At 48.4% G+C, this 26176-nt stretch overlaps 1 protein-coding gene across 1 annotated transcript in view; it reads left to right on the top strand.

Moving 5' to 3' along the window:
- The window catches only part of LOC132390692 (cGMP-dependent 3',5'-cyclic phosphodiesterase), a 345293-nt gene extending 326015 nt beyond the window's left edge, over window positions 1-19278 (top strand). Inside the window, exons 26-30 of the mRNA XM_059963249.1 lie at window positions 2458-2557; window positions 6782-6891; window positions 8077-8115; window positions 9683-9789; window positions 18364-19278. Coding sequence (XP_059819232.1) covers window positions 2458-2557; window positions 6782-6891; window positions 8077-8115; window positions 9683-9789; window positions 18364-18547 — 540 coding nt within the window. The 3' untranslated portion in view covers window positions 18548-19278. The remainder of the gene's footprint in view (window positions 1-2457; window positions 2558-6781; window positions 6892-8076; window positions 8116-9682; window positions 9790-18363) is intronic.
- Window positions 19279-26176: the final 6898 nt, after the last annotated feature.

Raw genomic sequence — 26176 nt, forward strand, 5'->3', positions numbered from 1 at the left:
GTTCTCAGTGCCTCAGCCCCTGTACTCGGTGCCCCGGCCCCTGTTCTCAGTGCCTCAGCCCCTGTACTCGGTGCCCCGGCCCCAGCCCCGGTACTCGGTGCCCCAGCCCCGGTACTCGGTGCCCCAGCCCCTGAACTCAGTGCCCCGGCCCCGGTACTCAGTGCCCCGGCCCCAGCCCCTGTACTCGGTGCCCCAGCCCCTGTACTCCGTGTCCCGGCCCCTGTGCTCGGTGCCCCAGCCCCTGTGCTCGGTGCCTTAGCCCCTGTGCTCGGTGCCCCAGCCCCTGTTCTCAGTGCCCCAGCCCCTGAACTCGGTGCCCCGGCCCCTGAACTCGGTGCCCCGGCCCCTGAACTCAGTGCCCCACCCCCTGAACTCGGTGCCCCGGCCCCTGTACTCAGTGCCCCGGCCCCTGTACTTGATGCCCCGGCCCCTGCCCCTGTACTCGGTGCCCCGGCCCCTGCCCCTGTACTCAGTGCCCGGCCCCTGAACTCGGTGCCCCAGCACCTGAACTCGGTGCCCCGGCCCCTGTACTCGGTGCCCCGGCCCCTGTACTCGGTGCCCCGGCCCCTGTACTCGGTGCCCCGGCCCCTGTACTCGGTGCCCCGGCCCCTGTACTCGGTGCCCCGGCCCTTGAACTCGGTGCCCCAGCCCCTGTACTCGGTGCCCCGGCCCCTGTTCTCAGTGCCCCGGCCCCTGTTCTCGGTGCCCCAGCCCCGGTACTCGGTGCCCCGGCCCCTGTACTCGGTGCCCCGACCCCTGTTCTCAGTGCCCCGGCCCCTGAACTCGGTGCTCCGGCCCCTGTACTCGGTGCCCCGGCCCCTGAACTCGGTGCCCCGGCCCCTGAACTCGGTGCCCCGGCCCCTGAACTCGGTGCCCCGGCCCCTGTACTCGGTGCCCCGGCCCCTGTACTCGGGTGCTCCGGCCCCTGTACTCGGGTGCTCCGGCCCCTGTACTCGGTGCCCCAGCCCCTGTACTCGGTGCCCCGACCCGGTACTCAGTGCCCCGGCCCCTGAACTCTGTAGAACTCTGCTGAGTTCCTCCAGCAATTTTGTGCGTCAAATTTTATTGCCATTGCTCAAGACAATGAGGTTGTGGAGTTACTCCAGTCCGTGCAAAACAGATATTTACAATGCATGCAGGACAGCGTAATTTTTTAAAAAATTCCCATTTTTACGTGCAGCAAGTGACTTTGATAGTCCGTAACACACAAAGGCCATTGGCAAGATGGGGTGTAGCGTGATTAAGCTAAACAACAGCCTGGGGTAGGAGCTGTTTTTCAGTCTTACTGTCTTGGCTAAGATGGTTCTGTGTCTCCTACCAGCTGGCAGGACATTGAACAGACAGTGTCGGGGATAGATGGGTCTTTAATGATGTTATGAGTGTGCCTGGACATCGGGATTGATGCTAGGTCTGGTAGTTGAGTGCCAATGAAGTGCTGAGCCCATACTACTCACATTCTCCCCACATTCCTATCGTTTCCTCCCAGATCCCACTCCTCACCCACATGCTGGGGACAATTTACGATGGCCGATTAAGCCATCGACAGTGTCTGTCTTTTGAAATGTGGGAGGAAACCAGAGCCTATGCTGTCGTGGGGGGGAACATACAAACTCCACACAGACGGTGCCTGACATCTAACTCAGTGTCCCTCCAACCTCAATGTCCATCCTGTCCCAATCCCAGCCTGGCTGAGTGACCGCTCCCACCTCAGAAGCACCGTCGAGTGTCCGTACCTGCTGTATCACTGAGTGGCACTGGGATTGCGGGGCGTTTGACCACGTCTCTACAAAGGATTGCGTAGACTGCTGAGAGGATTGTTGGGGTCTCTCTTCCGCCCGTCAGGACTGCTGTGAAAGCAGGGCCCTTAGCAGAGTCAATGGTCCCTCCCATTCATCCAATAATCTCTTTCAGCACTGACCGTCAGGCAGGAGCATTAGGAGAAGGACAGTGAGGACCGGAAACAGCTTCTTCTCCCAGGTTGTGAGGTTACTGAACTCTCTGCCACCGCCTGGCTCTCATCTTCTCTGAAGCACCAGTGGCATAATGCTGTTTCCTTTTAACTTGTGTCGTAAATGCACCTTATTATTTGTTAATTTTATTGGTGGTCATGTTACTTTACGTGTTATGTGTGTAAGTTGTATGTACTGTGTTGTGCAACTTGGTCCAGAGGAACGTTGTTTCATCTGGTGGTATATGTGTGCAGAGTTGAACAACAACAAACTTGAACTTGAACTCAGTGTCCATTCCAGCCTGGTGACCATCCTATCCCGGTGTACATCCCACCCCAGACATCCATACGAACCCAGCATTCATCATTCCCCTCTCCATGGGTGTCCATGGTACCCCATCCTACTGCTGTCCGTCTCGTCCTGTCCCGTCCCGGTGACCATGCTCTCCCCACCCTACTCCAGTAGCTCTGTGCTGAGTGCTCCTGACCTCCTCTGTTCCTTGGCACAGGACTACCAGAAGATGCTGGACTTGATGCGGGACATTATTTTGGCCACTGACATGGCTCACCACATCGAGATCTTACCGGCACTCCAGGAGGTGGTTAAAGGTACCAAGCTTGCTGAACTTTCTCTGTGACTGCCATAAGCCACTAAGACAGAGGAGCAGAATTAGGCCATTCAGCCCATCGAGTCTTCTCCACTATTTCATCATGGCTGTTTTATTATCTCTCTCAACCCCATTCTCCTTCCTTCTCTCGTTAACCTTTGATACGCTAACCAATCGAGAACTGATCAATCTCCACTTTAAATATTCCCAGTGACTTGGCCTCCGCAGCCATCTGTGGCAATGAATTCCACAGGTTTACCACCCTCTGGCTAAAGAAATTCCTCCTCATCTCTGTTCTAAATGGATATCCCACTATTGGAAACATCTTCTCCATATCCACTCCATCTAGGCCTTTCAACATTCTCCTCGCATTCTTCTAAATTCCAGTGAGTACAGGCCCAAAGCTGCCAAATGCTTCTCATATGTTAACCCTTAATTCCCAGAATCATCTTTGTGACCCTCCTCTGGACTCCCTCCAATGACAATACTTCCTTTCTGAGATATGGGGCCCAAAACTGTTGACAATACTCCAAGTGCAGCCTGACTAGTTTCTTATAAAGGCTCAGCATTGTCTCCTTGCTTTTATATTCTATTCCCATTGAAATAAAAGCCAACATTGCATTTGCCTTCTTTACCACAGAATCACCCTGTAAATTAACCATCTGGGAGTCTTGCACAAGGACTCCTACGTCCCTCTGAACCTCTGATGTTTGAACCTTCTCCCCATTTAGAAAATAGTCAGTACTGTTGTTCCTTTTACCCAAATGCATTATCGTACATTTCCCAACACTGTATTCCATCTGCCACTTTTTTTGCCCATTCTTCCAATTTGTCTAAGTCCTGCTGCAATCGCATTGTTTCCTCAGCACTACCTACCCCTCCACCTATCTTCATATCATCCGCAAACTTTGCCACAAAACTATTGATTCCAGTATCTAAATCATTGACTAACAAAGTAAAAAGTAGCGGTCCCGATACTGACCCTTGAGGAACGTCACTAGTCACCAGCAGCCAATCAGGAAAGGTCTCTTATTTTCACTCACTGCCTCCTGCCTGTCAGCCATTTCTCTATCCATGACAGTATCTTTCCTGTAATGCCATAGGATTTTATTTTGTTAAGCAGCTTCATGTGTGGCACCTTATCAAACACCCTCTGAAAATCCAATTAAATGACATCCACTGCCTCTCTTTGTCCACCCTACTTGTTACTTCCTTGAAGAGCTCTAACAGATTTGTCAGGCAAGATTTCCCTTCATAGAAACCATTTGTTTTATCATTAGTCTCCAAGTACCCCAAAACCTCATCCTTAATAATAGACTCCAACACTTTCCCAACCACTAACATTAGGAAACTGGCCTACAATTTTCTTTCTTTTGCCTTCTGCCCTTCTTAAAGAGTGGAGTGCCATTTTCAATCTTCCAGTCCTCTGGGACCATGCCAGAATCAAGAGATTCTTGAAAGATCATGACCAATGCATCTGTTATCTCTTCAGCAACCTCTCTCAGGACTCTGGGATATAGTCCACCTGGTCCAGGTGACTGAGTTTGCCTAGCACTTTTTCCTTTGTAATAACAATGGCACTCATTTCTGCTCCCTGGCACACTGCTAGTGTCTTCCACAGTGAAGACTGATGCAGAGTACTCATTAAGTTTATCTGCCATTACTTTGTCTCCCATTACTACATCACCAGCATCATTTTCCGGTGGTCCAATATCAACTCTCACTTCCCTTTTACTCTTTAAATAACTGAAAAATACTTTTGGTATCCTGTTTATATTATTGACTAATATGCCCTCATATTTCATCTTTTCCTTATAGCTTGTTTAGTTGGTTTTTGTTGGATTTTAGAAGCATCCCAATCATCCAACTTCCCACTCACCTTTGCTGCCTTATATGCCGTTTCCTTGGCTTCTGCTCCCGCGTCTTATGGCCCTCTAGCCGTCCGCACAGGTGTAATGAAAATGTTACAGCAGCATCACTGGCATGGAGCATCAGATAATCAGTATTCACATTAAAAAATAACTTGAATAATTTTTAAAAGCAAAAGCATAATTAAAATTATAATTGATGATCCAAGATGGCGGCACGACACAGCTTGCAGCGGCCACTCCGGAACTGATTATCTGTTATTTGTGAAGTGGGGTGCCGTGCGCAATCATAATTGATTGAAAACGGACGTGGAAGCACGGAGAAACATTGGGAAATTCCAGGAAGACCTTCTTCGTTGCTGCTGCTGCTGTGAGGTCCGGGACTCTGCTGGGAAGAACAGCCCCCCAGTCCTTGGGGTCGCGTTGCCGATGGCCGTTGGCTTGATACACTCTTAATACACTCGGCAGAGGATGGTGCTTGGAGAAGCTGTGCCGGAGGGGATGGTCGTCGGCTCAGAGGTTCGATGGACTCAGTCCTTTCGACGGACTCAGGTCGCTTTCGTTGTGTGCTGCGTCTGCGAGGCTGAGTCGGGCAGTGCTGTGGAAGTCCATAGTGGGGGTATTCCCTTCTGCTGCCGGTGTGAGATGGCGAGTCTGTCGGGACCTTGGGGACTTGTGGAAACTGTAGTGATTTCTTTTGAACTTACAGTCCTTTAACATCTTGGACTATTTTTACTGTGCCCATGGTCTGTTTTTTTATCAATTATTCTATTGTTTGCACCGTTGTAACTATATGTTGTAATTATGTGGTTTTGTGCAGGTCTTGTAGCTTTAGTTTTTGGTCTTGTTTTTGTCTGGTGGAATTGGAGCTCCTTTCCGGGGAATGCGCTAAGACGGTAGCGCGATATTAATACGCAGCAGCCTCTCTGGACTCTGGATTGGGGATTGCCAAACGTTATGTGGATTTTCTGATGTAGTCTGTTTTGTCATGTGCTTTTGTGATATCATTCTGGAGGAACATTGTCTCATTTTTTAACTGCGTTGCATTCGTGGTTTCTAAATGACAATAAACTGAATCTGAATCTGAAAAACAAAGGTAAGTTCATTCTGGAGCAAAGTGATCAATCTAATGATCATGATGCTAAACTATAGTGATTGGGGTTGTACCGGTCAGTTCGAGAACCAAATGGTTGAAGGGAAGGAGCTGTTCCTGAACCTGGGGGTGTGGAACTTCAGGCTTCTGTACCTCCTGTCCAATGGGAACTGTGAGAAAGTGGTGTGGCCCAGATGGTGGGGACCATTGATGATGGTTATTGCCTTCTCGAGGCAGAAGCTCCTGTAGGTGGTGGTGGGTCTGAGTCCGTCGAATCTCCGAGCTGTCGACCATCCCCTCCGGCACAGCTTCTCCGAGCATCATCCTCTGCCGAGCATATTAAGACGGCACCGCCAATGGCCAACGGCAATGCGACCCTGAGGACTGGGGGCCTGTTCTTCCCAGCAGAGTCCCGGACCTCACAGCAGCAGCAGCAACAAAGAAGGTCTTCCTGGAATTTCCCCATGTTTCTCCGTGCTCCCACATCCGTTTTCAATCGATTATGATTGCGCACGGCACCCCACTTCACAAATAACAGATAATCAGCTCCGGAGTGGCCGCTGCAAGCTGTGTCGTGCCGCCATCTTGGATCATCAAGATCACATTCTGATCCTGATTCAGATTCAAAAACCAAAGTGAAAGTGTATTATCAAAGTACGTTTGTGTTACCATATACCTTGAGATTCATTTTCTTGCAAGCATTTGCAGACTGGCGGTGGGGAGTTAAGTGCCCGTGTTCTACTGGTGGAGTCCACCAGTCCTTATAGCTTCCTGTGCATTCAAATCGCCATACCAGACCATGATGCAACAGGGCAATACATCAGAGCAATGGCTAAACATGACACTATTACATCTCGGGCTGTTGGAGTCTGAAGTTCAATTCCAACGTCTTCTGTAAGGAGTCTGTATGCTTTCCTTGTGGAATGCATGTGCTTTCTCCCACACTCTATGGGCTTACTGGTTGGTAGGTTAATTGGTCATTGTAAATCGTCCTGTGATTAGGCTGGGGTTAAATCAGTGGGTTGCCGGGTGGGCTGAAAGGGCCTGTTCGCGGCTATCTAGAAATACAGAAAGTAATTTATGTTTAATTTCTTTTTCTTTTTCGTATGAATGTTGCTTACCTGATGCTATACCTGTGATACTGCTGCCAGTACGTGTTTCGTTGTACCTGTCAGGGTACTCTCAACAGTACATGGTGGTCCCATCCACTCTCTCCTGGCTCGAACTGGGATCTTTCTGACAAACCTCTTGTGTTTCACGCCAGCTTACGACAAAAAGAACGAGGACCATCACACTCTCCTCTTGAATCTGATGATGACAACCTGTGACCTCAATGACCAGACCAAAGGATGGAAAACCACCATCAAAACCGCGGTGAGTGTGAGGCCGTAACATCTGTACCACTAACGGACTCGGTTCAGGTTCACAGTCTGATCCCGATTCAGATTGAAAAACCAAAGTCAAAGTGTATTATCAAAGTACGTTTGTGTTACCATATACCTTGAGATTCATTTTCTTGCAAGCATTTGCAGAAAAATAAAGAAATACTGGTAGTAGTAGGCCTCTGTTAGCCTCGATAGGCCATGGATTTGCACCTTGGAAAGTTTCCAGGGCACAAGCCTGGGCAAGGTTTTTTTTATGGAAGACCGGCAGTTGCCCATGCTGCAAGTCTCTCCCCTCTCTATGCCACTGATGTTGTCCAAGGGAAGGGCATTAGTCTCCACGGCACTGGTGTTGTCGCAGAGCGATGTGTGGTTAAGTGCCTTGCTCAAGGACACACACGCAGCCTCAGCCAAGGCTCGAACTAGCGACCTTCAGATCACTAGACGACGCCTTAACCACTTGGCCACGTGCCAACAAAGAAATACTATCCAATAGGCTGAGGCTTTATTCTATGGAGCAGAGGAGGCTGAGGGGCTTAACCTTTGTCTTCAAGTTCTTGGGGAAGCTAATAGAAATACCTTCTCTCCTCTCTGAAATAATTCTCATCTTCCACATCCCATCTGCTCCAATGAGGGAACGATCCTCACTTCTCCAAGTTCCACACATTAAGCTGCATACCTTTGCTTCCCGAACTATTCCGCTAGGTCTCTCCCACATGCTCTCCAGGATCTTCCCAACTTTCCAGAAATGCGGTGACTAGAACCGGACACCGCCTGATCCCATCTGCCTGTTCATTGGGTGTTGAGTTCGCATGTTTTTGATCCAAGGTTCTTTTGAAAGTCAAGAATGAGACAAAAATCTTGTTTCACAATGGTTTTATTAAGAGCTAGGAGAACAGGAGAACTGGAAACAGAGTAGAAAGAGTCTTGTAGAAACAGCAGGAGAAAGCAAAGAGAGAGGCAGCGAGCCAATGTGCTCTGCTCTTCTTATGCCAGAGATAAGACATTCCATTCAAATTTGTAGATAAAGGTTAATGAATCAGATGGCCCCTATTCAAATAATGCAATACCCAAAATGCTTCATGCTTTTCTAGCTAATCTTTGATTCGCTCTAATTGATGCTTGTCCCTCAGAAGGTCTACTCATTCGAACATTTCTCTTCTTTTCCTTTCTCTAGGAGTTGATTTATAAGGAATTCTTTTCACAAGGAGATTTGGTGAGTTAACAATGGAAAATGTTTGTTTCTATTCTCACATTCATGTGTTTTAAGGTTTATTTCTGTTGGGACACTTCTGTGCTCTCTGACGGGGAAAGTAGGTGGCTGTTAACTTTGTCACGTGTACATCAAAGCATTGAAGCATACAGTGGAACACACACAAAATGCTGGATGAACTCTGCAGGTCAGGCAGTGTCTATGGAGAGGAATAAAGAGTTCTTCAGGATGACGCCCTTCATCAGCATCTGCTGCTGGGAAGTTCTGTGAAAGTGAGTTTAGGGGATTCACTGGTGTCAATTCACTTTGACCTGCTGGTAAAGTGGTTCCGCCTGAGGAACCTGCTGGGGATAGCCCACAAGTCTTGCCTCACTCCGGGTGCCAACATAGAATACGTACAATTCACTAACCCTAACCCATGTGTCTTTGGAACGTGGGAGAAAACCGAAGCTGTCTCAGGGAGAACATACAGACGCTGTCCTTACAGACAGCGAAGGGTTTTGAACCTTATCTTTATAACTGTTGCTATAATATCATTGGATGTTAAGCTAAGCAAACACACTGCCATTTGGTAGAGGAAACCGAATGCTTGCTTGCATTTAGCCCATATCCCTCAAAAACTCTCCTACCTACAGTAAGCACCTGTCCGAGAGTACCTGCCTCAACCACTTCTGTAGACTCACCACCCACTGGGTGAACATCTGGTTGATGTTCAGAGTCTTATTAAATCCCTGATGGAGGGTCTTGGCCAGAAACTTTGACTGTTTATTCCTCTCCATAGACGCTGCCTGACCTGCCGAGTGCCTCCAGCATTTTGTGTGTGTTGTTCTGGATTTCCAGCATCTGCAGAATCTCTTGGGCCTCATGAAATGCCTTGTTTGCATCAACACAATGCAAGGATGTGCTGGAGGCAGCCCACAAGAGTTGCCACGTTGCCAGTGTCCACGACTGACTAACCCTAACCCATACGTCTTTGGACTGTGGGAGGAAACCAGAACGCTGAGTGGAAACCCACACGATCATGAGCTGAATGTATAAACTCCTTACAGACAGCAGCGAGAATCGAGCCCTCAGTGCTGGTGCTATAAAGTGTTTCTCTGGCGGATATATTTTATTTTATTTAGAGGTGCAGTGCATAACAGACCCTTCTGGCCCAACAAGCCACACCAGCCAGCAACTCACCGATTTAACGCAGCTTAGTCAAAGGACGATTTACAATGACTAATTAATCCACTAACCGTTACACCTTTGGACTGTGAGGAAACCGGAGCACCTGGAGGGTTAGGGTTAGGAGCACCTGGAGGAAACATATGTACACACAGGAAGGACGTTAAAAACTTCTTAGAGACAGCGTCAGAATGAACTGCAAGCTCTGCCTGGAGCTGCAATTGCATTGCGCTAACTGCTGCTCTACCACAGTGCCTGCGACCGTGCAGTTCGACTGGGGGGAAGGTCTGACTTCTTGGTCAGTGATTCCTCTTGCGGTCGAATAGTGACAAGAGTAGTCAGGCCAAGACCCTGGCTGCCTCTACAGATATCTGATCTCTTTCCTTTCATGTCCTGTTTGCAGGAGAAGGCAATGGGGAACCGTCCGTTAGAGATGATGGACCGAGAAAAGGCCTATGTTCCTGACCTCCAGATCAATTTCATGGAACATATTTGCATGCCAACTTACAAGTAAGTACAAGAATTCACTCTCATTACCAGGTTACTGGCAAAAGTCAACAGCAACTGGACCGTGATCACCCTCGCCGTCAGTGGTGGTACCGAGGGCAAGTGTCTGGACCAGCTGTAAGAATAGCAGATGGAATTGAATGCAGACAAGTGAGAGATGTAGCAATATGGGAGAACAAACCAGAGTAGGAGTTACACAGCAAGCGGGAGGACACGGAGGGTTGTGGTAGAACAGGAGGATCTGGGACTGTTCAGTTGTCATCCTTCAATCTCTCTGAATTATGGAGGACAGCATGTGTATAAATGTCTCCCTCTAACAGACTTCACCATGACTCCAGTATTTCTACTATTCTTTAATGTTTCTTAATTGTACATATGATTTTTTTTTTGTGTTCTATCGCTGAGCAGCAGTGAACCATCTGATTGGCCTGTCAGAGTTCCCTTTGGGAACTAGTTGACTTGATCAGCATTTCTGATCTGGCTATTTTTCACGATTGCATTTATATATTTAAAAAATCCCCTATTGTATGATGTTGGCAATCATGTTCTTTCCATGACCATGATTGTTCTTGGCAAATTTTTCTACAGAACCCATTTTCCATTGCCTTCTTCTGGGCAGTGTCTTTACAAGGTAGGTGATCCCAGCCGTTATCAACACCCTTCAGTGGTCATATAACCAGAACTTGTGATCTGCACCAGCTGCTCATACGACCATCCACCACCTGCGCCCGCGGCTTCACGTGACCCTGATCGGGAGGCTAAGTGGGTGTTACGCCTTGCCCAAGGGGGACCTGGCAAGCGGAGGGAAGGAGCACTTTGGTAGAGATGTACCTCCACCTTGCCATCTCGGAATACAGATCCATAATTCCTTGAAAGTGGCGACACAAGTAAATAGAGTCATAAAGAAAGCTTTTGGCACGTTGGCCTTCATTAAGCAGAGCACTTGAGTACAGAGATGTCAGGGGTAAGTTTTTTACACAGAGAGTGGCGAGTGCGTGGAATGGGCTGCTGGCAACGGTGGTGGAGGCGGATACAATAGGGTCTTTTAAGAGACTCCTGGATTGGTCCATGGAGCTCAGAAAAATAGAGGGCTGTGGGTAAGCCGAGGTAATTTCTAAGGTAAGGACATGTTTGGCACAGCTTTGTGGGCTGAAGGGCCTGTTTTGTGCTGTAGGTTTTCTATGGTCCTAAGGCTGTATAAAGTACACATGCATTGATAATAAATGTACTTTGAGCCTTGAGGAGTTCGGATGTTATTTTGAACTTGTATAAGACCTTTGTCCAGTGGCCAATCAGGACATCAGAAGACTTGCGAGGAGGGGACTTCAGTCTGAGGAGAAAGGGCAGCAGTGGGTCCCTACAACGGAAGAGAGCTTTGATCAGCAACCAATTAGAACTTGGGATTGATTAGCAAGAGGTCAGCCAGAGAAAGCAAAGGAAAAGTTCATGTTTTTCATTCTCTTTGTTACTCAGCAAGGTGACAGGCAGGGTAGTGGAATGCCCCCGTTGTGAGATGTGGGAGAGCAGGGAGACCGCCAGCATCCCTGACAGCTACAACCGTGAGAGGTGCATCCAGCTGCAGCTTCCAACAATCCACATTAGGGAGCTGGAACTGGATGAACTCTGGATCAATCGGGAGGCTGAGGGGGTGAAAGATAGGACATACAGAGAGGTAGTTACACCTAAAATGCAGGACACAGGATACGGGGTTACAGTCAGCAAGGGGAAAGGGGTTAAGGAGCCAGTGCAGAGTACCCCTGGGGCCAAATCCCTCAACAGCAGGCTTATCACTTTGGATACTGTTGGAGGGGAATGAACTAACAGTGGAAAGTCACAGTGGTCAGGTCTCTGACACTGAGTCTGCATCTGTGTCTCAGAAGGGAAGGGGGGAGAGGAGGCATGCTGTGGTGACAGGGAATTTGTTAGTTAGGGGAATTGACAGGAGGTTCTGTGGGCTTCCCGGGTGCCAGGGTCCAGGATATCTCGGATCGAGGATGAACGCCCAGAAGTCATGGCCCACGTGGGTACCAATGACACGGGTAGGACGAGTGACGAGGTTCTACAAAAGGAGTTCAGAGAGATAGGTGGAAGTTAAAGGGAAGTTAAAGTTCCAGGGCTCTGATCCCAGGATTGCTGCCAATGCCACGTGCTGGTGAGGCCAGAAATAGGAAGATCGTACATTTGATACATGGCTAAAGAGTTGGTGTAGGAGGGAGGGCATAAAATGTTTGGATCATTGAGTCTGCACCTGACTAATATCCTAGCAGGAAGGTTTGTTAATGCTGCAGGGTGGAGCTTAAACCAGAGTTGCAGGGGGATGGGAACCAGAGTGCCAGAAGAGTTAGTGGAGAGGTTCCGGAGGAAATGTTGGTAAGACCTCAGACAAAGGTTGAGCAAGGTGTGACCAGTGTCCTGAGCTGCACATATTTCAATGCAGGAAGAATCATAGGAAAGGTGGGTAATAGTGCTGAAGATGAGGTAGCTTGTTTACAAAGAGAGGCTGTTGACAGGGCAAATCTGCAGTCAACAGGATGAGTTCCAATGTAAATGTCAGACAGAATCGAAAAGGGTGAACATAGGACTGGAGGCTTTGTGTTTGAATGCGCAGTATACAGAATAAGGTCGATGAACTTGCAGCAGTTGCAGATTGGCAGGTATGATGTTGTGGGCATCAGTGAATCATGGCCGAAAGGAGCTTACAGCTGGGAGCTTAATGTCCGAGGATACATATTGTATTGAAAGGACAGGCTGGAGGCAGAGGGATGACGTTGCTCTGCTGGTAAAAAATGAAATCAAATCATTGGAAAGAGGTGACATAGGGTCAGAAGGTGTTGAATTGTTGTGGATAGAGCTAAGGAACTGCAAAGGAGTTGTATTCCGACCCCCCAACAGCGGTAAGGATTTGGCCTACAAATTACAACGGGATATAGAAAATGCATGCTGAAAGGGCAATGTTACAATTGTCATGGGTGACTTCAATATGCAGGTAGATTGGGAAAATCAGATTGGCACTGGATTCCAGGAGGGGGGATTTCCAGAGCGCCTATGAGGTGGCTTTTTAGAGCAGCTCGTGAAAGAGAGCCCACTAGGGGATCAGCTACTCTGGACTGGGCGCTGTGCAATGAACCACAATTGATTAGAGAGCTTAAGGTAAAGTGATCATAATATGATTGAATTCACCCTGAAATTTGAGAAGAAGCTAAAGTTAGATAATCAGATGCATCGGCTTTACAGTGGAGTAAAGGGAATTACAGAGGCATGAGAGAGGAGTTGGCCAGAATTGACTGGAAAAGAACACTGGTGGGGATGACAGCAGAGCAGCAATGGCTGGAATTTCTGGAAGCAATTCAGAAGGCACAGGATATATATACGTCCTAAAGAGTAAGAAGTCTTCTAAAGGTAAGGTGGCACAACCGTGGCTAACAAGAGAAGTCAAAGCCAACATAAAAGCCAAAGAGAGGGCATACAAATGAGCAAAAATGAGTGGGAAGTTAGAGGATTGGGAAGCTTTTAAAAACCAACAGAAGGCAACTAAAAACTCATTAAGAAGGTAAAGATGGAATACAAAAGTAAGCTAGCCAATAATATTAAAGAGGATACCAAAAGTTTCTTCAGATACATAAAGTTTAAAAGAGAGGTGAGAGTGGATATTGGAACACCAGAAAATGATGCTGGAGAGGTAGTAATGGGGGACAAGGAAATGGCTGTTGAACTGAATAAGTATTTTGCATTAGTCTTTCCTGTGGAAGACACTAGCAATATGGTGGAAGTTCCAGGTGTCACTGGTCATGAAGTGTGTGAAGTTACCATTACTACGGAGAAGATTCTTGGGAAACTGAAAGATCTGAAGGTAGATAAGTCACCTGGACCAGATGGTGTACACCCAGGGTTCTGAAAAAGGTGGATGAAGGATTGTGGAGGCCCTAGTAATGATCTTTCAAGAATCACTAGATTCTGGAATGGTTCCACAAAACTGGAAAATTGCAAATATCACTCCACCCTTCAAGGAGGGAGAGAGGCAGAAGAAAAGAAACTATAGCCCAGTTAGTCAGTGGCTAGGAAGATGTTGGAGTCGAATATTAAGGATGAGGTCTCAGGGTAAGTGGAGGCACATGATAAAATGGCCGTAGTCAGCCTGGTTTTCTCAAGGGAAAATCTTACCTGACAAATTTGTTGGAATTCTTTGAAGAAATAACAAGCAGGATAAACAAAGTAGAATTGGATGATATTGTGTACTTGGATTTTCAGAAGCCCTTTGACAAGGTGCCATACATGAGGCTGCTTAATGGAGAGAAAATACAAAATATAAGGTGCAAAGGGACTTGCGAGTCATTGTGCAGGATTCCCTAAAGGTTAATTTGCAGGTTGAGCCTGTGGTGAGGAAGGCAAATGCAATGTTAACATTCATTTCAAGAGGACTAGAATATAAAAGCAAGAATGTAATGCTGAGACTTTATAAAGCACTGGTGAGGCCTCACGTGGAGTGTTTTAAGCAGCTTGGGGTCCTTATCTTAGAAAGGATGTGCTGAAGCTGGAGAGGGTTCAAAGGAGGTTCATGAAAATGTTTCCAAGATTGAATGGCTTGTTATATGAAGAATGTTGGATTGCTCTGGGCCTGTATTCACTGGAATTCAGAAAAATGAGATGTGACCTCTTTGAAACCTATTGAATGGTGAAAGGCCTTGATAGAGTCTAAGGTCCGAGGTCACAGTCTTAAAATAGAGGGCCGTCCTTTTAGAATGGAGATGAGGAGGAATTTCTTTAGCTTGAGAGTGGTGAATCTGTGGAATTCTTTGCCAGGCAAAGTCTTTATGTATATTTAAGGCAGAGGTTGATAGATTCTTGATTGGTCAGGGTATGAAGGGATATGGGGAGAAGGCTGGAGATTGGGGATGAGAGGAGAATTGGATCAGCCCGGGTGATATGGTGGAGCAGCCTCTATGGGCCAGATGGCTTAATTCTGCTGCTATATCTTATGGTCTAAGATATTGTCGATTATTTTTGCAATTCTGGTCACCTACCTGCAGGAAAGATAACAATAGCATTAAAAGAGTACAGAGAAAATTTACAAGAATGTTGCCATATAGTTATAGGGTAAGGTTGGATAGGTTAGGATTTTAATTCTAGAGCATAGGAGAATGAGGGAAGATTTGATGGAGGAGTACAAATTATGAGGGGTATAGTTAGGGTAAATGCAAGCAGGCTTTTTCCGTTGAGGTTCGGTGAGACTAGTACTAGAGGTCATATGTTAAGGGGGAAAGGTGAAATATTTAATAAGAACCCAAGGGGCAACTTCTTCACTCAGAGCGTGGTGAGAGTGTGGAACGAGCTGCCAGCAGAAGTGGTGGATACAGGTTTGATTTCAATGTTTAAGAAAAGTTTGGATAGGTACATAGATAGGAAGGTTATGGTCTGGGTATAGGATGATGGGATAGGCAGAATAATAATTCATTATGGACTCGATGGGCTAAAGGGCCTGTTTCTGTGCTGTGGCAGTCTATGACTTTAAAATGGACATGTTGGCTACTTTAAATGTCTCCAGAAAGAGAAGAGAGATGGGACCCTCAGGGACCAGAACTCACTCATTCCACTTAATGGCCAGTGACTGAGAACCAGATATAAAACGTAACACGTAGAAGACTGAAATTACTGAACAGGACAGGCCCTACAACCCACAATGCTGTGTCAACCTTTTAACCAACTCTAACATCAATCTAACCCTTCCCTCCCACATAAGCCTCCATTTTTCTATCACCCATGTGCCTATCTGAGTCTGTTAAATGTCCCTAATGTATCTCCCTCTGCCACCATCCACACGCCTGCCTGCCACACATACACCAAGTGTGCATGTTCTTCACACTCACCACTCGCTGTGTATGAAACCTATCTTTGACATCCTTCCCATGCTTTCCTCTGATCTCCTTAACATTATGTCCCCTTGTACTAAATATTACTGCGCTGTGAAAAATTCTCTGCCTAACCGATCTACCTATGCCAATTATCATCTTGTGCACCTCCAACTCTCTAGCTGCCTCTCATCCTCCTCCTCTCCAGTAGAATCCAGGCGCAGAGGGATCTTGGAGTGAAAGACCATAGCTCCCTGAATATGGCTGCACAAATGGATAGGCTGGTAAAGATGGTTAATGGCCTACTTGCATACAAGGGCCAGCCACTCAGTAGAGAGGCTGGGAACTATAAACACAAGAGATTCTGCAGGTGCTGGAAATCCAGAGCAACACACAAATGCTGGAGGGACTCAGCAGGCCAGGCAGTGTCTATGGAGGTGAATAAATAGGGAGTGGGGAAATGCCGGAGTAAGAAGGTAGGGGAAGGGGAGGAACACAAGCTGCCAGGTGATAGGCAAGACTAAGTGAGGGGGAAGCTGGGAAGGAGATGAAGTAAGAAGCTGGGAAGTGATAGGTGGAAGAGGGATAGGGTTGAAGAAGAAGGAATCTAATAGGAGAACCGAGTGGACCATGGGAGAAAGGGAAGGAGGAGGGGCACCAGAGGATGGTGTTGGGCAGGTGAGGAGAAGGGAAGGGGTGAGAGGGAATGGAGAAAGAAGAATGGATAAGGAGAAACAGCATCTATGGAGGGGAATGAACAGTCCACTTCTCCAGCCGAGACCCTTCACCAGGACTGGAAAGGAAGGGGACAGAAGCCAGAATATGAAGATGAAAGGACAGGGAGGAGCACAAGCTGGCAGCTGATAGGTGAGAGAAGGGATGAAGTGAGAAGCTTGGAGGTGATAGTTGATAAAGGTAAATGGCTGAAGAGGAAGGAATTTGATCGGAGAGGAAAGTGGACCATGGGAGAAAGGGAAGGACGAGCTCAGTAATGGCCGGATCAGCCATGATCCCATATTGAATGGCAGACACACTGAACAGGTCAGATGGCTCATCCCTTCTCCTAGTGAAAAGTTTTTCTGTCAAAATCAAATCAAATTTAATTATCATTCAACCACACATAAATACAGCGAATGAAACAGCGTTCCTCTGCAGCCAAGATGTGAAACATAGAAAACAGCATATTCAAAATAGCGAGCAAAGAAGCATATTCACACAAAAAGCATATATATAGTCCAAGACCTTGAGCAACATGTCCCACAATTGATGGTACAGTCTCCCGGTAATGTGCAGTCGCACACAATCCAGCCTGCCATTCCGTCACTTGACCACAGGAGGGCAGCACCAGTGGGACGGGCCAGCTCCTAGCCGAGCATGGACGCCTCCGTCTCCAGCAGCAGCAGCAGGTCAGCCTATGGCTCGAGGCCTGGTCCTCCCTACAGCCGAGGCTACACAGCTCCCAGCAGACAAACATGACAGGCCTGTGGAAGCTTACTTTATCACTGTCCAACAGAGCCTTGCAGTTGCCAGTGGACCGTCAGAGACAATCTCCCGCTGTTATTCTTTGCGCACTGACTCCGAATCTCCCGAGCAGCACGGTCTGCAGCCGGATCAGCTCCTTCAAACACAAACCCAAACTCCTCTGACCTCTCCAAACTCTCCGACACCCCAGCCGGCCCCTTTGACCCCTCGGCCGGCTCTGCTGCCAACACCAGTCTGACCAACCAGCGGCTCATGGGGAAGCCCTGCAGGTCTTGGAGTAGAATTGTTTTGTGATTGTTTAGAAAAACACACATTTAATCAAATACCTTTGGTTGGCTGCTGTGTGCAAACATGCCACCATCTTACCGGATGATAATGGACCATCCATACAGATCGTTCCATAGATTTGTACATTGATGTAGCAGAAAAGAAAAGCCAAATGATGAGGAACCAGATAGAAACAAATGTTCAAGAGTCAGACGGACGCTTAAGTAATAAGATATGGAAGAGATGGTTCAGATGTGGGAAGTCCAGAGCAGTACACAAAAGCACCTTTGCTCCACCTGCAAAATGCAGAATTTCCCTTGGCCACCCATTTTAATTCCACTCCCTGTTCCCATTCCGACATATTGGTTCATGGCCTTCCCTACGGCCATGCTGATCTCACACCGGTTGGAGGGGCAGCGCCTCATATTCCGTCTGGGTAGACTCTAATCTGATGGCATGAACATCGATTTCTCCAACTTCCGGTAATTTCTTTCCCTCTTCCCCTTCCCTCTCCTTCAGTACCCCACTCTGGCCCCCCCTTAACTCGTCTCACCTGCCTATCACCTCCTCCTCGTGCCCCTTTCCCCTTCCCTTTCTCCCGTGGTCCTCTCTCCTCTCCTATCAGATTCCTTCTTCCCCAGCCCTTTACCTTTTCCATCTCCCAGCTTCTTACTTCATCCACCTCTCCCACCCACCTGGCTTCACCCATCACTTTCTAGCTTGTCCTCCTTCCCCTCCCCCCAAACTTCTTACTCTGGCTTCCTCGCCCTTCCTTTCCAGACCTGATGAAGGGCCTCAGCCCAAAACATCAACTGTTTATTCCTCTCCATAGATGCTGCCTGATGTGTTGAGTTCCTTCGGAATTTTGGATGTGGTCTTAATGCGGGCAGACATAGTGGGCCAAAAGGTCAGGGGTGAGCTGATGGGATGAGGGGCCTGTTTCTACTCTGTGCATCTCTGTGACTTTCTCTTCTCTCTCCAGGCTCCTGATGGACATCTTCCCTCTGGCAGAACCTCTGTACCAGCAGGTAAAAGCCAATCGAGACCAGTGGGTGAAGGTGTCCTCCAAATTCAGCTTCACAGGGCTTCCTAGCAGCAGCAACTTGGACTTTCTCACTGAGATCGGAGAGTCCCAATTGAACTCTGAAGACACACCCTCCCAGTGATCGCAGAAACCAACCCCAACCAATAATTATAATTTTTATTGCAGTTTAAACAAACAGAACATAAAAATTACAAAAATGTGTCATTGGAAGCATCTGAAATCAAAAATCATTGGCACCCTACAATGTGATTTTTTTTATATATAGGAACCTGATTAATAATTGTCACTGCATTCTCTCATGTTCCGTTTGCTGGAATTCTTTTCAACACGGTTCACAACATCCGTTCAGTGTCCGCTTTATTAGGTACACCTGTACACCTGCTCATTAATGCAAATGTCTGATCAGCCAATCACGTGGCAGTAACTCAATGCATAAAAGCATGCAGACATGGTCAAGAGGTTCAGTTGTCATTCAGACTCGTGCATGCGTTAGACTCCTTGGTCTGTGTTTCGAGATGGGACAGACGAGTTACCGACACCGCCTGGGATCCCCGGCGTCTGCTTTCTTTCAGAATGTGACTCGCACCGGCTCGACGGCTATCCTATAGATCGAAGGTGCCTTGATAATGTGAGAGATCAGAGGAGAATGGCCAGCCTGGTTCTAGCTGACAGTAACTGAGATAATCACGTGTTACAACAGTTTCGTGCAGAAGGGCATCTGTGAACACACAGCACGGCAAACCTTGAAATGGACGGGCTACAGCAGCAGAAGATCACACTGGGTTCCTCTCCTGTACCTAATAAAATGGCCACTGAGGGTCGATCCCGGGCAACGCAGGGCATTATTGAACAGAATTCATTAGCAAATTACGTTTGTTTGGATAAGAAGATGTAAATTTGGTTGAGGCCAAGAGTTCATAGAACAGTACAAGGGTCTTTTGGCCCACGCTGTTGTGCTAAGCTTTTAACCTACTCCAGGATCAATCTAACCTTTCCCTCCCACAGAACCTCCATTTTTCTGTCATCCATGTGCCTACCTAAGTTTCTTGAATGACCCAAATGTGACAGTTGCTTCTCGCAAAGGGTGGGGCATATTTGGAAAAAGTGCCGGATTCTCCCACAATCCAAAGATGGATCAATTAGTAGGTTGATTGGTCATTGTAAATTGTCATGTGATTGGGACAGGGTGGCTGGGTGGCGTGGTTCAGTGGGCTGTTCCGTGCTTTGTCTTTAAATAAACAATCAATAGATGGCTGTGTTGACACGTGGCCTTGTGGATAAGGCATCGGTCTAGTGATCTGAAGGTCACTGGTTCGAGCCTCAGCTGAGGCAGCGTGTTGTGTCCTTGAGCAAGGCACTTTTCAACACATTGCATTGCTCTGCGATGTCACTGGTGCCAAGCTGCTTGGGTCCTAGTGCCCTTCCCTTGGACAATATTGGTGGCGTAGAGAGGGCAAGGCCAGCAGCTTGGGCAACTGTCGGTCTCCCATACAACCCTGCCCAGGTCTGCGCCCTGGAAATCCATGGTCTCACGAGACTAACGGATGCCTATTATTATTAAATAAATGGCCTTGGAGGTGGGCACATCTAAAAGTAAATTATATTTGCCACATACAGTGAAATGCCTCATTGCATGGAGGATGTGTTGGGGACATTTCGCAAGTGTTGCCACGCGACTGGGCTTAAGTAAGATGCCCACAACTCACTAACCCTAACCCATGCACCTTTGGAATGTGGGAGAAGACCAGATCACCTGGAGGCAGCTCACACAATCGCAGGAAACTCCTTGCAGACAGTGGCGGGAACTGAACCCCAATATTACAACTAGTGTTGTAAAATGTTATGCTTACCGATATGCCACCTGCTTAAAGTGGAGGTTGATAGGCTCTTGGTTAGTCAGGGCATCAAAGGTTATGTGGGGAAGGCAGGAGAATGGGGTCGAGAGGGATAATAAATTGGCCATGCTGGAATGGTGGCGCAGACTTGATGGGCTGAATGGCCTAATTCTGTTCTTATGTCGTATGGTCTTACCTAGGTAAGTACATGGATAGAAGAGGCTTCGAGTGCTGTGGTCGAAACGCGAGAGGTGGGCAACACAGTCGGCAAGGACAGGTTGGGCCAAAGGGCCTGTTTCCTTGCTGTAAGGCACTATGACTATTCTAGTACTTTACCAGGTTCCACCAGTCTCTGAGCCATGTCTGATGTCTCTGTCTTCCTCTCACCCCTCTAAGCATCAATTTGCTCAGCCTGTCCTCATAGGACATGGTGCCTAATCCAGGCAGCATCCTGGTGAATCTCCTCTTCACCCTCTCTAATCCAGGCAGCATCCTGGTGAATCTCCTCTTCACCCTCTCTAATCCAGGCAGCAACCTGGTGAATCTCCTCTTCACCCTCTCTAATCCAGGCAGCAACCTGGTGAATCTCCTCTGCACCCTCTCTAATCCAGGCAGCATCCTGGTGAATCTCCTCTTCACCCTCTCTGATCCAGGCAGCAACCTGGTGAATCTCCTCTTCACCCTCTCTAATCCAGGCAGCAACCTGGTGAATCTCCTCTTCACCCTCTCTAATCCAGGCAGCAACCTGGTGAATCTCCTCTGCACCCTCTCTAATCCAGGCAGCATCCTGGTGAATCTCCTCTTCACCCTCTCTAATCCAGGCAGCATCCTGGTGAATCTCCTCTGCACCCTCTCTAATCCAGGCAGCAACCTGGTGAATCTCCTCTTCACCCTCTCTAATCCAGGCAGCAACCTGGTGAATCTCCTCTGCACCCTCTCTAATCCAGGCAGCAACCTGGTGAATCTCCTCTTCACCCTCTCTAATCCAGGCAGCAACCTGGTGAATCTCCTCTGCACCCTCTCTAATCCAGGCAGCATCCTGGTGAATCTCCTCTTCACCCTCTCTGATCCAGGCAGCAACCTGGTGAATCTCCTCTTCACCCTCTCTAATCCAGGCAGCAACCTGGTGAATCTCCTCTTCACCCTCTCTAATCCAGGCAGCATCCTGGTGAATCTCCTCTTCACCCTCTCTAATCCAGGCAGCAACCTGGTGAATCTCCTCTGCACCCTCTCTAATCCAGGCAGCAACCTGGTGAATCTCCTCTTCACCCTCTCTAATCCAGGCAGCAACCTGGTGAATCTCCTCTGCACCCTCTCTAATCCAGGCAGCAACCTGGTGAATCTCCTCTTCACCCTCTCTAATCCAGGCAGCAACCTGGTGAATCTCCTCTTCACCCTCTCTAATCCAGGCAGCATCCTGGTGAAACTCCTCTGCACCCTCTCTAATCCAGGCAGCATCCTGGTGAATCTCCTCTTCACCCTCTCTAATCCAGGCAGCATCCCGGTAAATCTCCTCTGCACCCTCTCTAATCCAGGCAGCATCCCGGTAAATCTCCTCTGCACCCTCTCTAATCCAGGCAGCATCCTGGTAAATCTCCTCTGCACCCTCTCTAATCCAGGCAGCATCCTGGTGAATCTCCTCTGCACTCTCTCTAATCCACACAGCATCCTGGTGAATCTCCTCTGCACCCTCTCTAATCCAGGCAGCATCCTGGTAAATCTCCTCTGCACCCTCTCTAATCCAGGCAGCATCCTGGTAAATCTCCTCTGCACCCTCTCTAATCCAGGCAGCATCCTGGTGAATCTCCTCTTCACCCTCTCTAATCCAGGCAGCATCCTGGTGAATCTCCTCTGCACCCTCTCTAATCCAGGCAGCATCCTGGTGAAACTCCTCTGCACCCTCTCTAATCCAGGCAGCATCCTGGTGAATCTCCTCTTCACCCTCTCTAATCCAGGCAGCATCCTGGTGAATCTCCTCTGCACCCTCTCTAATCCAGGCAGCATCCTGGTGAATCTCCTCTGCACCCTCTCTAATCCAGGCAGCACCGTGGTAAATCTCCTCTGCACCCTCTCTAATCCAGGCAGCATCCTGGTGAATCTCCTCTGCACCCTCTCTAATCCAGGCAGCATCCCGGTAAATCTCCTCTGCACCCTCTCTAATCCAGGCAGCATCCTGGTAAATCTCCTCTGCACCCTCTCTAATCCAGGCAGCATCCTGGTGAATCTCCTCTGCACCCTCTAATCCAGGCAGCATCCTGGTAAATCTCCTCTGCACCTTCTCTAATCCAGGCAGCATCCTGGTAAATCTCCTCTGCACCCTCTCTAATCCAGGCAGCATCCTGGTAAATCTCCTCTGCACCCTCTCTAATCCAGGCAGCATCTCCTCTGCACCTTCTCTAATCCAGGCAGCATCCTGGTAAATCTCCTCTGCACCCTCTCTAATCCAGGCAGCATCTCCTCTGCACCCTCTCTAATCCAGGCAGCATCCTGGTAAATCTCCTCTGCACCCTCTCTAATCCAGGCAGCATCCTGGTGAATCTCCTCTGCACCCTCTCTAATCCAGGCAGCATCCTGGTAAATCTCCTCTGCACCCTCTCTAATCCAGGCAACATCCTGGTAAATCTCCTCTGCACCCTCTCTAATCCAGGCAGCATCCTGGTGAATCTCCTCTGCACCCTCTCTAATCCAGGCAGCATCTCCTCTGCACCCTCTCTAATCCAGGCAGCATCCTGGTAAATCTCCTCTGCACCCTCTCTAATCCAGGCAACATCCTGGTAAATCTCCTCTGCACCCTCTCTAATCCAGGCAGCATCCTGGTAAATCTCCTCTGCACCCTCTCTAATCCAGGCAGCATCCTGGTAAATCTCCTCTGCACCCTCTCTAATCCAGGCAACATCCTGGTAAATCTCCTCTGCACCCTCTCTAATCCAGGCAGCATCCTGGTAAATCTCCTCTGCACCCTCTCTAATCCAGGCAGCATCCTGGTGAATCTCCTCTGCACCCTCTCTAATCCAGGCAGCATCCTGGTAAATCTCCTCTGCACCCTCTCTAATCCAGGCAACATCCTGGTAAATCTCCTCTGTACCCTCTCTAAAGCTTCCACATCCTTCCTCTAATGAGGTGACCAGAAGTGAACACAATATCCAAGTGCGGTCTAACCAGGGTTTTATGGAGCTGCAAGGTCACCTTGTGACTTGTGAACTCAATCCCTCCAACTGATGACGTCCGACGCCCCATATTCCTTCTTAACAACCCTGTCAACTCCCGCAGCGACGTTGAGGGGTCGATGGACATGAACCCCGAGATCCCTCTGTACCTCCACACTGCTGAGAATCCTGCTACTGACCCTGTCCTCAGCCTTCAGGTTCGCCCCCAAAGAGTGAATCACTTCACACTTTTCCGGGTTAATCATCTGACCTCGATGGAGTGGCCTACTCCTCTCACCCAGCCCTGGCAGTGGTTAATATGATGACATTGAGTGTGTATGTCCACTTGGCTTAGGGATCAATGTCACTTGTGTTTAATAAATTTCCATCTAATCTTATTAAATTTGCTACCTAAGCCCTTAGCTGGCCGTTGGTCTGGTGGCATCTGCACCAGACTTTGAGGCAAGTGGTCCCGGGTTCGAATCCAGCCGGCTCCTTGCTGGCTTTCCATCTGACACTCAAACTAGCAACATGGCATCATAAAAAATAGACTAAAATGCTTAAGAAATGGCAATAGCTGCCTGGAGTGCCACAAGGTGCTGAAAGGAACAATAACAACAACTACTTAAGCCTGTCACCCCTACTGGGGCATGGGCATCTTGCCAGAATCCTCGGTCCTGGGCTGGTCTTTCAAGTTGTCCCCAGGTGGAACCCATCTTCAAAGATCCTTCCTCTCCCAGGGATGAGGACTTTGGAGCTTCTGTTGGTGTTTCTGTAGCTCTGGGTTTTTACAGGATGGGGTTGCCAGCCCCATGTAAAACCATCCTCCATTCGCAGTCGGGCTTGGAACTGTCCATGACAGAGTTAATCTTGTTAAAAAAGGAAATGCATTCCACCGAGCTGCTACTCAGCCCTGAAGAGGCAAAGATATCTTTTTATGTCCATTTGGCCTGGGTGGCATTTATTTTCCCTCCTTAAATATCTGTTGGTGCCAGAATACATGGCGATACTTGCGGGCTGCCCTCAGCACATCGTCGGTGGTGTTGGTTGTTAATGCAAGTGACACGTTGCACTGTATTTTGCAAAGCGTGCGAGGTAAGTGTGCCCAGTGGCCACTTTATTAGGTACACCTATTCGTTAACGCAAATATCTCATCAGCCAATCATGTGGCAGCAAATCAATGCATAAAAGCACACAGACATGATCGTGAAATTCAGTCGATGTTCAGACCAAACATCAGAATGGGGAAGAAATGTATGGCCTTATGGTCGAAGTGATTTTGACCTTGGAATGATTGTTGGTGACCCACGGAGTGGTTTGGGTGCGGTCACACACAACCGTCTCCAGAGTTTATGGAGTGGGCAGCAGTTGTGTGGGCAAAAGCACATTGTTGATGAGAGAGCTCAGAGGAGAACGGCCAGACTGGTTCAGGCTGACAGGAACTCAAACAATGGTGTGCAGAAGAACATCTCTGAACACACATTGAACCTTGACGTGGATGGGCTACAGCAGCAGAAGACCACGTGGAGTTCCACCCCTGTACTTTTTAAAGTGGCCATTGAGTGTAAACACTAAACTGAACTGTCCTTTGGGGGTGGGGTGATTCACTGCAATCCTTCCGGTGAAGGAGCACCCCCCCCCTCCCTTCCCCACCCCATAGTGCTGTCAGGAAGGGAGTTCCGGGATTCAGACACGGTGATGGTGAGGGGACGGTGTGTGACTGGGAGGGGGACATGTGGCTGGTGGGGTCCCTTGTCTCTCTGGGTGGGAGAGGTGGCGGGTTTGGGAGGATCTGTCGGTGAGTAACTGCGGTGCGTTTGGTATACTGTGCGCTAGCGTTGGGAGGGAGGGAGTGTTTAGCGAGGGTGGATAGCCGATTGAGAGGGCTGTTTCATCCTGAATGGAGTCGAGCTCCTCGAGAGTTGCTGGAGCCGCACTCACACGGGCAGTTCCGACACACCGACCGGGACAAGACCGTCCACAAGTCATGAGTGTGATGGATCAAGAGAGATTTTTTTAAAGATTAGCTTTATTTGTCACATGGACATTGGAACATCGAAACATACAGTGAAATGCCTTATTTGTGTCAATGACCAACACAGTCCAGTGATGTAATGGAGGCAGCCCGCAAGTATCGCCGTGATTCCAGCACCAACGTAGCACGCCCACGACTCACTAACCCGAACCTGTACATCTTTGGAGTGTGGGAGGAAACCGGAGCACCTGGAGGAATCACGGGGTCATGGGGACTTGAAGCCTGATCATTTTTGATAAAGGGTTACACCAGCCACTCCATTACTGTGCCTTCCGAAACATGAATCAGACACTGCAGAAGCCCCTAGTCTACTTTAAAGAAGTGACGTCTCGCCAACTATCCTTTAGATCAAGGGTTCTTAACCTATTTAAACCATGGACCCCTTTAGCAGTGCACTGAAGCATATGGACCCCTTCTCAGAATGATGTATTTAAATATATAAAATAAAATACAAAATATTACAAAAGCAACCATCATCATGCTTATGTGCCGTGTCATATGACATGAGTGATCACGGACTTGACTATGAATTCCTTTCTACAGAAGTGGTTTGATATTGCCGCCTTCTGGGCAATGTCTTTACAAGACGGGTGACCATAGACATTATCAATACTCTTGAGAAATTGGTGTCAGTGGTCACATAACCAGGACTTGTGATATGCATCAGTTGCTCCTCTGGCTTCACATGGGGGCTAAGTGGGTGCTACACCTCGCCCAAGGGTGACCTGCAGGCC

This window comes from Hypanus sabinus, chromosome 3, assembly GCF_030144855.1.
Source record: "Hypanus sabinus isolate sHypSab1 chromosome 3, sHypSab1.hap1, whole genome shotgun sequence".
NCBI classification, from domain to species: Eukaryota; Metazoa; Chordata; class Chondrichthyes; order Myliobatiformes; family Dasyatidae; genus Hypanus; species Hypanus sabinus.